The sequence below is a fragment of the Chenopodium album genome, chromosome 11 (assembly GCF_948465745.1).
Source record: "Chenopodium album chromosome 11, dcCheAlbu1.1, whole genome shotgun sequence".
Classification (NCBI taxonomy): domain Eukaryota; kingdom Viridiplantae; phylum Streptophyta; class Magnoliopsida; order Caryophyllales; family Amaranthaceae; genus Chenopodium; species Chenopodium album.
The window spans coordinates 26,562,585-26,577,415 of record NC_137844.1 but is presented as its reverse complement, the minus strand read 5'-3'; the positions used below and the strand labels follow the sequence as shown (position 1 = coordinate 26,577,415).

Genomic DNA, 14,831 nt, shown 5'->3' with positions numbered 1-14,831 from the left:
TGGCCTAATCATACGTCCCGCCCAGGTGAAGGTCGCGAACAGCTCTCAGGTAGTAGAGGAGCACTCGACTACCCTTGTCAGGAGAAAAGGTCCCTGACAGCAAAATAAGAACAAAGATGTGCACCCGCTGCTTGCGAGTGGTCGCATCATCCTCAAAATCCGCTACTAAGGTGGAACGGCGGATGCACCGGGAACTAAGCTGTCCCGGCTGAGCCTCAGCACGGGCCCGAACAGCAATCGGACCCAATAACTCCAAAACCATCGGTGAGTAGAAAGTAATATCACTGTCAAATGGCAGCGGAGAAGAACGAAACTCCAAACCTGTGATGAGACTGAAGTCGGCAGGAGTGACCGTCATCTCACCCCAGGGAAAGTGAAAGGTGTTGGTGGTGTCCCAAAAGATTCCACCAAAGCTCGGACGACGAGGTTACCCCCATCATAGAAGTACATGGCCTAAGTAGCCCGAAAGAGGGGAGTCAACCCACAGGACTCCCACAACTGTCGCAACGCCTCGTCTCTACTGAAGTACGCTTTATATAGCGTACCGATGACGTTGTTGCCAGAACCATGACTGCAAGTCCTCCCGCTGATGAGCCCACGTCGCACCCGCTCAGAGATATGGTGCTCGGGAGAAAAGAAAAGAGTGTGCTCATCCCACTCTGGAAGAGGTCCAAGTCTAGTAGAGGGGTCCTCACCCTCACCGACAGGCTCGTCCTCCTGGCGTGTGTCCCTCGACTGAGACCATGCTATATTATGCAAATAGTAAAGATTAAGGTTCTATAGTATCTAATGGTTCACCTAGCCGCATGATACTATGTTCACAAAAAATAGAGTACGTAGTACTAAAACAGAGCATAAATTCAATTTAAGCATAATTAGCATTTTCGAGCAACCAAACAATTTCTTGCAATACCATGACAAATATTGTGACAAATTGTTCAAGAAGAACTAGTAAAAACACAAAGAACGGATCACATTGTTCTTCACGGCCTCAAGAGGTCCAACAATGGTGAATCGCTCATTTCTTCACCAAATTGAGTCAAATAAGTCTCAAAACACTCCCAAGGCAATGCATAAGCATAATCAAGCAAGTTCAACGCATAAAATTCAACAAACGAAGCATAATAAGCAAGAACATGTTCGAATTTTCGGAAAATTCGTGAACAAAGAACGCATAATTCAGCAAAAACCGAGTTGAGTTTGAACAAAACTTACATGGATCGGGAAAATAGATGAAATAAACTTTGATTTGCAACAAGTTTGAGCGAATTCGGTTGAGAATTGAGCGAGAACGAGAAAATCAAAGTTTTAAGCAAATGCGAAAAAACAGAACAGCAGAAGCAGAAAATGAAGAAGAAAGGGAGGGTATTTAAAAAACTCGACCCTGTCGCCAAACGACAAGTTTGTCGGGTGGCGACAAGCAGAAATATCGGCGACAATCAGTTCCGGCTAGCGCTGGAGCGGCGACAGAGTACAGGGCTCCATAATATGGTTATGTGAACCTCCTGCAGCGGTTTGGGTTTCTTGGTGCGCCAGTTAGCCCCTCTAAGAAACTTGACATGATTTAATGATCGGCTCGATTACGATTAAATCAAGTGATCGACCTGGTAAAAAGATCGTCTCACTTCGCTTAAAGCGCCTGAACATTGGCTCATTGCAAAGGCACCAACATAATGGTTCATAAACAGCAAAAGCACCGACATAATGGTTCATAAACAGCAAAGGCACCGACGTAATTGTTCACAAGAAGCAAAAGTGCCGACGTACTAGCATAGCGGAAGCAAAGTTCAAGCGAACTTTAAAGGATCAATAGGCATTAGTCTTCGGTGATATTCTTCGGAGTATTGTCGCAATAAATGAGGATGACTTCAAGCGAAGATATCTTCGACAGCGTCCCCTATCTTGTGGAGGGTTGTCACAAACAACTGAAGATGGCTACAAGCAGAGTTATCTTCGATCGTGTTCCCTAGGATGTGGAAGATGGTTACAAGCGGCGGAGAATGACTACAAGCAGAGTCATCTTCGATAAAATAGGAGGCAGCTACAAGCAGAGCGGTCTTCAACAAATGCAGTAAATCGGTTACTTCCAGAGACGTGTCCTCGACGGTGCAAGATACACGTTTCTTAACTCTTTTATCTGTTTAACTAACGCTAGTTTGCAGGTATCGGCGTTACAAGAATGATTTAGGATCGCCGAACGTTCTGAATCATTCTCCGTCCCTATCGCTACTTTGACTTTCATTTTCGAAACTTGCGTTTCTCCAAACTCAGTCAAAGTGGGGGCTTCTGTAGACACCCATTTGTGTCTGCCCAAAACCAAACCCGGTGATGAATACCTTTTGCATCGAATGATAATCGAATTAGGTGAAAGTGTGAAAGGTCAGGTGTTGCGGTTGGTTTTTTATTAAAAATTCTTTCTTTCTGTTTTCAAAAAACAACTCTATTTTATGAAAACAGCCAATCTAGTTTAGTTTGGTCCACGACAAGGGTCCAATAATAGCGTAGTTGGATGGGGCTTGCAAAAAGCTTTCCAACGATATATTATAAGCCCAATTCCGATGAATAATGAGGAAGTTATGGCTAAAATACTAAATTGGGCCCGGTTTGATCTTTACATGCGGCCCAATGATCTAGGGGAGGACCCAATGTTAATTATTATTCCTAAAGTTATTAGAATTAATTATGGTCTTCTAGAATTCTCTAGAGGGTTCTCTTTAATCCTAATAGAATTAGAATTAATAATTATATTTTGATAAGTTTTATTTGGAATAAAATATTATTTTATGAAAATACGATTTCAGTTTTCATACGGATTTTACAAGTTGATTTTAATCGATAAGTGGACTCCGTGTTTGAAAGCACGTAGGAGTCCAGGCTGTTGCCACGCGACAGAGCTTGTCGCCAAGCGACAAGGTCGGTTTTGCGGCGACAGCGTGGAGTTTTATTCCTTATCAAATTCTACCTATTTTCGAACTGTTTTCTTATAAATAGGGTCCTGAACCTCCGTTTTTATTCATTCACAATCATCAATTATCATCAATCATCTCTCTATGCTCTCATCTCTCTAGCTTTTCATAAACACAATTCCGCATACACGAGATCTAGAAACACCTAGCCAAGTTCGAAGTTGCCTTCGCCCTAGACGTAAAAGGTTTGATATTTCTGAGGGTTTGGTCCCAAATCTCTATTTCAATTATTTGATTTGATTGTTTAATTTTATTATTTTCCTTGAAGTTACTAACACATATATTTTGTTATTAGAAAGAGGTACGAGGCATCAAAGTATGTGATCTTATTGCTCTATTCTTGTAGAAAGTATGTTTAAATTTGTTTAATTCCTAGTATCATGTTAGGATGTTATTATTGCTTTCTAATATCATGTTTAGAGTGCCTTTTACCCTTTTCTAATATCATGTTAGTATCATGTTAGGGCTAAAACTTTGATTTTTATTGTTTAGTGACATGTTAGGGTTTGTTATTAATCTTGTTAGTATCATGCCTAGGATCTTGCTATTATTATGCTTTAACGTGATTATGATTGTTATTATGATTATGATATTTTTTATTATTATTATTATTATGTTGCTTGATATGTTATATTATCGTTATTGCTTGATCACGCCTTTTATGCAGGATTAAAGGGAATTTGTACTTGTAATCACGCTTAATAAGATAATTAATAATCTTGTTTAGGCTAATTTGATTATAATTCAAGTGATCACCAATAATAGTTTTGTCTGTGCATTAATATTTAACTAACATAGATAAACAGGTTTAGGGTTAACCTATTGATTGCATGTTAGTCAGAAAGCGCACATGAATACGAGAAGAATGAAGTAGAGTCCTATTATTAGGGCGAGTTCTTTCTTTTGTAGATTGGATTTGTACCTTCATCCCCGAACCCTATTTGGTTCAAGACCTTTTGGAGTTGACGATCTCATGGATCGTTAAGGGGTGTAATCTTCACCTTGTGAACGGCTTACAAGTTCCTAAAACTTGTTGGTGACTCTTTTGCTCTAGCTTCCTTCCCTTTGGACGCCACCATGCTTAAATGTATGATCACAGTGGGGTTCAAGTTTGAGGTAATGCTTGAAATGTTCCCTACAGCATGATATAATGGACTAGTAAATAAGGGATCTAGAATATATGTCCATTTTAATGTCGACATAATGATAATAATTAAAGTTTATAATGGACCAGAAATCCAATGAAATATAGATTTTTAAAATCCACACTTTACAGTGTCTTGCATTATTTCGAGTCCTATGTATGGTCATATGCATGTGTGAGTTCATAGGTTACTGGATTACTCATTGCATATGTTCGAAGTTGTTAGATGAATTACTTATTGTATAATTTGTTTAATATGTTATCATATTCTCTATATCTCATATTGCATGCATAACTTTCTATACAATAATTGTGGTGTTTGTCAATGTTCATTCATTCAAAGTATAGTAAGACATTTACAACTTTGATGGAATGAGAAAGAGATATTTATATTCCAATAGGTTTATAATTGTGATGAAATTATTGATGACGCCGATTTAATTGCATGTTATGAATCATGTAAGAAGAAGAGTTTCTGAAGAACTTATGTATGACGCATTTATATATCCAGCCCTACAAAATTTATATTTTGGAAATTGTAATTATTATTAAACTTTTAGTCTATGTAACTAAACCATTGACATCTCAACCTGAAATTTGAGCATATAAGTGTTAGTAATTAGTTAGGAATTACTATTTGTATATGAAATAGAACTATCGTGTCAATTATAAATATTATAAAAAAATCAACAAGATACTAATGCATGAGACTGTTTTATCATGGACCAGAAGAACCATGATCAATGTATATAATTACATGTGTTATATTAATATTTCATACAAGATTGAAAAATCAACATTAATAATATCATGTGTTGCCATATTATTATTAAGGAATGTTTAATCAAATAATAATGATCATCAATTTCTATTATTCACGGCCTCTAGAAGAAGGCATAAGTATAATGGTTAAGGCAACTTTAAACAGACATTTCGAATGAAATGTGGACAAACACATGTATTATTGTTATAGGTTTGGTGATATGAAGACTCACTTGTTCGCGTAAAGATTTGAAGATTTGGGAGGATCGAAAATCAAGGAATGATACTATTCTGTGTCATGTGAGAAGACTCTCAACTATATTGGATTCATAGCATTAGAAGACCTCAAGTTATGTATTCATCAGGGGGAGAAATTACACGCTACACTCTTTTTCCCTTAACCATGGTTTTTGTCCCATATTGGGTTTTCCTGGTAAGGTTTTTAACTAGGTAGCATTTTGAGCGTATTACGAAGAATGTTGTACTCTTTTTCCTTCATTAGGTTTTTATCCCACAGGGTTTTTCCTAATAAGGTTTTAATGAGGCACAATCTTCGATAATGGACATCCAAAGGGGAGTGTTATGAAATATTTGTGGATATCCATTATCCTCCCTTGTATCATTCAAGAACAATCTAGATCTAGGGTTTATATTCTTATCCAACCAAACCCTAATTATATTATATGTATATATATACCTTATCATATGGAATAAAAATATACAGATTGATTCTCTCTCCATCTCTCATACTTCTTCTTATTTTATAACAAGTAAAAGTTTTTTTGTTTACCAATAACGTTGTGACATGTGCAGATTAGGCTTAATTAAAAAAAAAAATTACCTATTCAACCGGTTACAGATCACTTGGGACCATTTTGAGCGGATTGAGTGTAAAGGTCAGATTATTTAAAAATATCCCAAAGGTGGGATTATTTTTCGCAGATGCCCCAAAGATGGGATTATTCCGAGCAATTTTTTCATGAATCTATAATGATTTGAATCATCACTCGGACCAATAACTAGTATCAATAAAACACCTAACATTTTAGTTACATTAACAAGATTTACCAACAAACAGAATAACAACTAAAATAATATACTAATTCTACCAAAACATAATAATAATCAACTATAACACCTTATTAATTTTGGGTACTACCTTTATTTCTACTGAACATGTAAGTTTTAACTCTATTTCAAATAATGATGCCAAACATGGTTTGTTTTTTTGTTTGCTTTGCCCCTCCGCACTAAATACAAAAAGCTTAAAAAAAAAAATAAATAAAAAAAAAAAAAAAAAAAAGAACGATGCTATACATAACCCATAAAACCGAGCTATTAGCTCTGTAGTACCATGGTGTTTGGCTTCCTATCATTTTCTGTAACTGAGTTCAAGTGCTTGTTCTTCACAGTAAATATACTTGCTTTTAACCCAAAAAACATTATCACAATCAGTTGCAGGCCTTGCAGCTGCCACGTGTCATTTACTGAAGCGCCACATCAGCAGAGCATATCTAGATGTCGCAAATTATAGCAAGATACAGTTCACGAGTGTCGATGTCAACTCCATTGGCCCAACACCATGTTATTCGAGGTCCATATGTTTCACTAAACGTTAAACACACTAATTGAAGTACTTGACTCTTCCTTATAGGATACCTTTTACGTTTTAACTTCACAAAGTTACATGTAAATGTTAAAAAGATTAAGAAGAAATTAAGCCTAAGATAATATTACATTTCACTAAAACAAAGTTGTGAACACTAACAACAACCAATAACGAACAAAAAATTTGGATTAAAGAGAACATAGCTAGAAATATGATAGTACACTCAAGCTCATGATTAGCAAGAACATGAATAAGCAGAGATGGAGGGGGAATTGAAGGGATACAGATGAAGACTGGCCATCAATTTCGGCAGAATCAACAGCAAGGGGCAAGCCATTGCTGCTAATGCTACATGATTGCGGATCAGCACCTTCGACATTCAGCATTAGGGCTCGCATGACTGAAGTAACCGTAGACATGTATGTGTCTCTGTCTTTGTGGAGAAGCCATGTCAACCCCATTAGTTCGCAGTCTCGGCTGCGCATCTTACTTGTCCTTATGTCTAATTTTGTTCCATTTCCACTAGCTTTGTTGCCTTTTTTAAGCTGAATGTAAAAGGAGGCAAAATTAGCTTACATCTAAATTGAAACAATCAGCATCATGATGTTATCATGAGCCCGAACTTCATTCTGGATTATAAAAAACGAGAATAATCTATCCACACAAGGCAAAGCCTCAAAGGCCTCGTGGTAAGAAACGGTAAAAGAATCATCAAAGACTGATTAAGGTGCTTTGCCTGGTTTTATTATATACTATTTAGGGACAATTAGAACATGATTAGTAGTGATTGCTGTGAAAAAGTACCAATCACAAAAGTAAGAGTACTCATAAAGTAAGGCTAAACTAAATAAAAGAATTTGTATATTTAAATCAGTAAAATCTTCTAGTAAGAAAATAAATATAGACCAAATTCAAACAAGAAGAATTATAAAAATATGTAACAAGTGTATGAAATCATAATAAATAAGTTCATTCTCTTGTCACGTAATCTTGAAGGGGAAGCATAGCATTTCTTCACATCATAATTTAAATATCATAAACGCCTGACTAGCAGAGTAGCAAGAGTTTCACGAGAAAACTTAAAAGAAACTTCAACAACCAAGAAAAGGAGAGGCCAAAACATATATTACCTCAAATTTACTTCGTATTATCTAGAATAAAACGCTACGACATTGACATCAATATCAGCATCATCATTAATCCAATATACCCCCGAAGAGGCTCCTGCCCAATGCAACCTAAGAATGTAAGAGCGAGCTAGACGTACTATACACGCAGGATTACACTTGTGATCAGGAAGCCATTTCCAATCAATTCTTAAGTCGATTAGTCCAATTTACTAGTGATTACTCCAATTTTCAGAATAGCAGGGACTACAACATTTCATTATATATCTTCCTTGGTTTGATTTTCGTCTTTGATTTCACATCATTTGACAAGTAACTGTCACTATATTACAATTCCACAAGTGTTAGTTCTAAGATGTTTTCACGATAAATTAATTATGAATGACTAGCCAACATTAGCATTTAGTAGCCTTCGTATTATGAACATACCATAGCACACAGGAAGTATTATGGTATCAAATTCCAAATCGAAAACAGATCATCGATAATATGCAAGATTGAACACAACAAGAGACACAGATAACCATTCCACGATTGCATAATTACACCATTAAGCAGGCAAGCACACTAATTCGAGCAGGAACATAAAGAAAAATGATCATCTTTAGTAACCCTGTAATCCAGATTATAGCGTAATTTGACAAATAATGCGTCCAATAAACCCAGAACAAGCATATAGTTATCCCTATCCCTATACATCTCAGGAGTCACCTTCAGCCTTATCCATCAAACCGTTGATCCAACAGAAAAAATGAAAAACAAACAAAAAAGAACCGAGACAAATTGAAAAGATATTTTCAATTATCAACTTCCCCAAATTCAAATGGTGCAATATCAAAGTAAAATTTCAATTAACTCCTCCTCCATTTGTTTAACAAATTTGGGCTACATTTGTTTTGAAGGACGAAATGAAGGAATGGCACACTGTCAATTCATATTTTCATGTCTCACATTTTTCTCTTCCTCTATAATTTCTTTTTCCATTCTACAATTTTGTAATTTCTTGAAAATTGTTTTCCACAGAAAATCATTACCTATTGAAGTCAACAAAACATTAAAATTGACATTTCTAAAAACACTAAATTATTTCATACAATTAGTAAGTATAAACCCAAAAAAAAAAGTAATTAAAATTATGCAACAAATCAAAAACAGAATCTGGGTAAAAGAGAATACCGAGTATAAAGAATGCAAGCACTTAGAACAGGTAGCAAGGGTAGAATGGTCATTATCCTTAGACTTATGAGAGCTCAAACAATCCTTCTCCAATTTCATAACTCTTTTATCACCAGCTAATCTCCCGTCTTCAGAAACATAAAAAGCTTGAGGACAGCTCAATTGATGAAGTCTAATTCCACAATAACAATACACAACATCACAAGTCTCATTAATCTTAACCAAATTCACCCCTTTATCTTTCATCACTTTCTCAAGTCCATCAACACAAGTTTCCGAGTCATCAGGTAGCATTGGCAAATCGTATGTCGACGTCGCCTCGCCACTCCCCGCTCCTTTTCCAAGAGTTGTATTGGTGTAAGCGGAGTAAAGCCAGGCAGCGAGGACGGGACAGCATTTTCCCCGCCGCAAATGCCCGCTATTACATGAGGCCTTAACGGCCGGAAAGATCTCATCGTTGAGTGAAAGTGGACAACCGGCAACGGCAGATTGTTCGGGGAAGGAGGGGATAGTTGCCGGAGGAGAAGGGTTAGGGAGGAAGGTTTGTTGTTGTTGGATGGAAGCAGGGTCAGGGTTGGGTAGGACGGGTAGGGCGGGCAGTTGGGGCAGGAGAGAGAAAAGGAGAGTGAGGAAAATGGGGAATGGTGGAAGATGGTGGTGGGACATTTCTTTAAGGAGGGTGAGTTAGAAGTTTTGGTGGTGATGTTTGTGGGAATGAAGAAGAAGAAAGTGAAGTGTAATGGAGGAGGAACAAAAGTGGGATGTTAGTGGGATACTGAAGTAGTGTAATGAGTATTGCTGGGAAAAAAAGGTTGATGGTTAAATAAATTGCCTAAAAGTTTGGTTGGATTTTGGCTGTTTGGAGCATTGGAGGTGAATATATCTTTTTACTGTACTGGAGAGTCTAGAGATGAACAATAACAATCTTGGCATTTAGTGTAGACTGTAGAGGAGTCAATTCGGGTCAGGTCGTGTCAGGGGTAATTTTTTAAAGTTGAGTCCGATTAAATTATTGTGTCAATATACGTCGAAATCTAAATCAGATATTTTTTGTGTCCATTTTTGAATCAGGTTAGGTTGGGTGTGACTTTAATAATTGATACCTATAATTAAGTGCATCCTTTTGGCATTACCTTGGTGTTCAGTTTTTGGGTTTTTTTTTTTTTTTTTTTTTTTTTTTGAAGATATAAAGTAGTCAAATTTTTTCGAATCATCATAATTTTGAAAACTAACAATTAAAAAGTCAAAACCACATATTATGGTTTCCTTTTTTTTTAATATTTTTTTAAAAAAAAATTTTTGGCTCAAATTGCATCATCTGATTTTGTCTTAAGTTATTTTATCTAAATTTATTTCATTATATTTTAACTTATTTTATTTTATCATAACTTATTTTCATTGGCAAAATCACACACATTGACACCAACTTTAGAGTATGTTAAAAACATTTACACAAACTTGTATCACTCGTTGAATTGACACCAACTTGCTAAAAAAATAAAAAAAATTGATATTTTTTTTTAACATAAAGGAAGCATGGATTACTTGGGCAAAGCCCTAAAAGGATTACAACCTACTGTCCATTGATTTGAATAACCAAAAAGGCAAATCAAGGACCAAGTTCAGCAAACTAAAACAGAAGGAAATATAGAAAATGTTTCTGTTGAAAAGAGATTACATAACACATAACTAAAGCTCCAGTAAGAGTTAAATAATTCCCTGTAAAGCAGCAAGATCAGCTTCATAAGCAGCAAGGACACTGGTCAGAACAGTGTAATGTGGCACATGTCCTCTGTGCATACGCATAGCAAGTTGACTCAAGTAATGAGCTACTGAATTCCTTTCGCAAGGAATATGGCTTAAAGTGGTAGTCATCTCTTGGTTCCTCATACATCTGCTGATATCAATAACAGTTGCTAGTTTATAGTGCATGTTATCAGGCTCTCTGTTGATCATGGATCGAATAGCTTCAACATCAGTTTCAACCTCAAGATATCTGATTGGAAAATCCCTTGCAAAATTTAGCCCTTCCTTCAAAGCATACAACTCAGCTTGAAGTGGAGTTATAGCATTGTACTTGCTAGAATATCCAAAGTACCATTCTTCCTTGTCTGGTCGGAAAACCCCTCCACCTCCAGCATCTTCATCCTCAGCATGTTTCCAAGCTCCATCAGTATTCAATTTGGTGTATCCAAGTCTTAGAGGCCTCCAGGGGATAGATCTGTCTGCAAAGGGACCCTTGGCACAATATAATTTCTCCTTTGCTATCTCTTTAGAGCCACCCTGTAAAATAAAAGCGTTGATTTGATAATCAATTATAAATCTGTTGAAAACAGAATTACAATTGTGACACCATTTCTAAGCTTCCATAATTGCACCACATTCCCATTAGAAAAATGCATCTCCATTTAGGTGTTTAAGAAAAATTGAATTTAATCCAATCATTCCAATGACTGTTCATAAAAGTAGAGTAGTTGAAACTTGGAGGAGGCTTAAGCTTTTGGAATATCATTTTCCATAGAATAGTGGAAGAATGACAATCCCTAAGCAGATGGATAAAATCCTCTGAACATTTTTGACATCTGCAACAAGTACTATCAAAATCTGGAATTCTAGAAGCAAGAACTTTAGCAACTAGAAGAATAGAAAGCACACAATTCCACATGAACATTTTGTATTTAAAAGGAACCCTAATTTTCCAGAATATTTTCTAATTAAACGAGAAAGGCAGATGAATAGGAGAGAGATTAGTAACAGAGAAGTAGGCAATTTTGATGGTAAAAACTCGTAAGACATGGTGAATCCACCTTAGCTGATCAAGAGCAGAACCATTTTCTGAAGTGGAAATAGGAGTAAAGAGAATTAGAGGAATAATATGGGGAGGGAGAAGGTGTTTGACATTATCTAAAAACCATGAACCTTTTCTGATGATGTTAGAAACTCTCCAATGACATTTAGATTGAGGTATATCTCTGGAAATCAGTTTGGAAAGAGGTGCTTCACCAACCCAATGGTGAAACCAGAGGGAGGTATCCTCACCATTACCAATTCTGATTATTAACCCTTTGGCAAGTATGTCTCTTCCTTTTAAAATGTCCCTCCACATAGGTGACTGGGAATTGTTGGAACAAGCATCCAAAAAATCTGATATTTTGAAGTACTTATCCTTAAAAATTTTAACCCAAAGTTTGTGAGGTTGAGTGAGAATTACCTAGCCTAGTTTAGCCATGAAAGAAAGATTCTACTCTTTTAAAGATCTCAGCCCCTAAACCCCCTAAAGCTATTGGAAAAACAACATTACTCCATTTGGTTCTAGGGGTATACCTGATGGAATCAGACCTATTCCATAAGAATTTTTTTGCATTGCCTTTCAAGATCTGTAACAACTGATGAGGGAAGGATACTAGTTTTCATAGCATGAATGGGATAGGAATTCAACACTGATTTGATTAAAGTGCATCTGCCAACCATGTTAAGTAACTTAGCTTGCCAACCTTTAATCATATCAAGAGATTTTGAAAGAAGATCCTAGAAGTTCTCCTTTTTCAGATTATTATGGCTAATATTCACACCTAAATACTTGCCAAAGGAACTTATAGACTTGAAATTTGAAATGGTTTTTAGCTGAAATCTAACATTATAATCCATTTTTGGAGGGAAAATAATACTAGATTTTAAATCATTGATTTTAAGCTGTGAAAACATTCCAAAATCATTCAAGATTGATATTATATTCTCTAGATTAGTAATATTGGCTGGACCAAACAAAAACACATCATCAGCATAAAAAAGGTGAAATAAATTATAGTGTTTTGAGATTTTCAGAGGCTTCCAATCACCCTTGGAAACACTATCCTCTATCATCAAGGAGAGTCTTTCCATACATAGAACAAAGAGATAAGAAGAGAGGGGATCACCATGCCTAATTCCTCTAGAAGGTTTAAAACTTTCTGTTATTTCACAATTCCAAAGGACAGAAATAGAGGTAGAAGTAACACAGTTCATGATCAGTTTAATGAAGGAGTCAGGGAAACTAAAGCTAACAAGAGTATCTTAGATAAAAGACCATTCCAAGCAATCATAAGCTTTAGCCAGATCCAGCTTCAAAGCTATTACATTTTTTCCTTTTTTGCATTTATGAAACAAATGAGCTACCTCTTTAATCAGGATAATATTATCCTCCATTCCCCTCCCCTTAATGAAGCTAGACTGAAGAGGACTAATGATGCAGCCAACCATAGATCTCAGATGTGAAGAAATGATTTTTGTGAGGAGCTTATAAATGGTGTTACATAACCCAATGGGCCTAAATTCAGACATAGTAGAGGGATGATCCTTTTTAGGGATAAAACATATGTAAGAATTGTTGAAATCAGAGGGGATATCACCTTTTCTAAACATGTCAGCAATAAAAACAATAATGGAAGGTCCTAAATCATCACAATATTTTTAGAAGAAAAGGGGCTATATCCCATCAGGACTAGGGCTCTTAATAGGATCCATTCTAAACAGGTTCATTCTCACTTCCTCAGACTCAAGGGGAGCTAATAAGAAAGAACATTCACTAGCATTAACTTGTTGAATATAAAAACTAGGTAAAGAATCAGTTTGAGAAGAGATAAAACCGGAGAGAGATGAAATGATTTCTAGCTAGACCTTTAAGGGAGAGTTGATCTTCAATGAGAAGACCAGAAGAGTCAGACAAAGAAACAATTTTGCCCCTACTTCTTTAAACCTTAGCTAGAATATGGAACTATTTGGTATTGTAGTCCCCATACTTTCTCCAATTAATGCCTGCTTTTTGTGCCCAAATAACCCTCTCCATTTTATACACATCATTTAACTCTTGAAGAAGAGTTTTTTCAAGGTTTACAAGAAAAAAAGAAAATGATTTTTCTAAAGCAAGCTGGATGCCATTTATTCTTGAAAGAAGAGTTTTCTTTTTTTTTTTTTTACTAAGGTTGCCAAAAACATTAGAATTCCAATCCTGAATGCTAGCTAGGAAGTGTGATCTTCCATCCAAAAAAGGAAGAAGATCCTGATTGTTTTTCCAATTAGAAATAAAGAAAGATTTAAAATTTGTATGTTGCAACCAAAAATTTTTACATCTAAAAGGGAAAGGGCCTTTCAAAGGTTCAGGGTTTAAGGAAACAAGAATAGGATTGTGGTCAGAATAAGTTTGTACCAAGTTAGTTACCTGAACTTGAGGAAAGAGCTCAACAAAAGAAGCATTTGCAATTGCACGATCAAGTCTTTCTCAAATCAAGAATCTTCCATGCCTTGCATTCTCCCAAGTGTAAGGATTGCCACGAGCACCCAACTCTATCAGACCAGCAGCATTAGTGAAATTGTTGAAGTCTTAGCATTGAGAAGATCTGAAAGGCCTTCCACCCTGTCTCTCCTTGAGAAGTGGCTTCATTCATATCACCCACAATCAACCAAGGTGTAGAAGGAGGCGGGCAATCAGACTGTAAATCTTTCTAGAAAGCATGTCTTTCTCTAGCAATACTTGGAGCATGCATGCCAGTGATTACCACTTTTGGTTTGTGATTATGAAACTTGAAAAGGAAATGGAAATTATGTTCATAATTAGTGTAATGAATCAAGTCCATGGTGGCTTTCCAAAAGACACACACTACTAGAATCAGGTCGATTTCCGACGCACTGGTTCCGATGGACACCTAATTCCGTCGGATATTTACGACAAATTCAAAAAATCCATCATAATTTCTGACGGAAAAAAATCCATTGGAAAATATGCACTTTCCGACGGAATATTCCATCGGAATATTAAATTTCCGATGGAATTCCGTCGAAAATTTCTGACGAAAATTCCAAAGGAGTCTATTTTTTTTTTAAAAAAAAGGGACAAAACCCTAAAACAGCCAACCCCCTTTTCATTTCCGCGTTCCGCCCCCTTCAATTCTTTACCCTGCTCCTCCTTTTCATTCTCTCTCCTCTCCTCTTATCTTCTTCTCCCTCTCTCTCCTCTCTCTTCTCAATCTTCTCCTTCTCTTTCTCTCTCATCTCCACCTCCCTCCTATGTC

General features: G+C 36.3%; 1 protein-coding gene across 1 annotated transcript; it reads right to left on the bottom strand.

The window, feature by feature from the left end:
- Positions 1–6,588: 6,588 nt before the first annotated feature.
- LOC145568765 (putative GPI-anchored protein At4g28100) lies at positions 6,589–9,592 on the bottom strand. The gene is made up of 2 exons (XM_081628175.1): positions 8,785–9,592; positions 6,589–7,026 (listed from the first exon to the last, which is right to left on the bottom strand). The coding sequence occupies exons 1-2, from the start codon at positions 9,448–9,450 to the stop codon at positions 6,685–6,687; spliced, it is 1,008 nt and encodes a 335-aa protein (XP_081484301.1). The 5' UTR covers positions 9,451–9,592; the 3' UTR covers positions 6,589–6,684.
- Between the last annotated feature and the right edge of the window lie 5,239 nt (positions 9,593–14,831).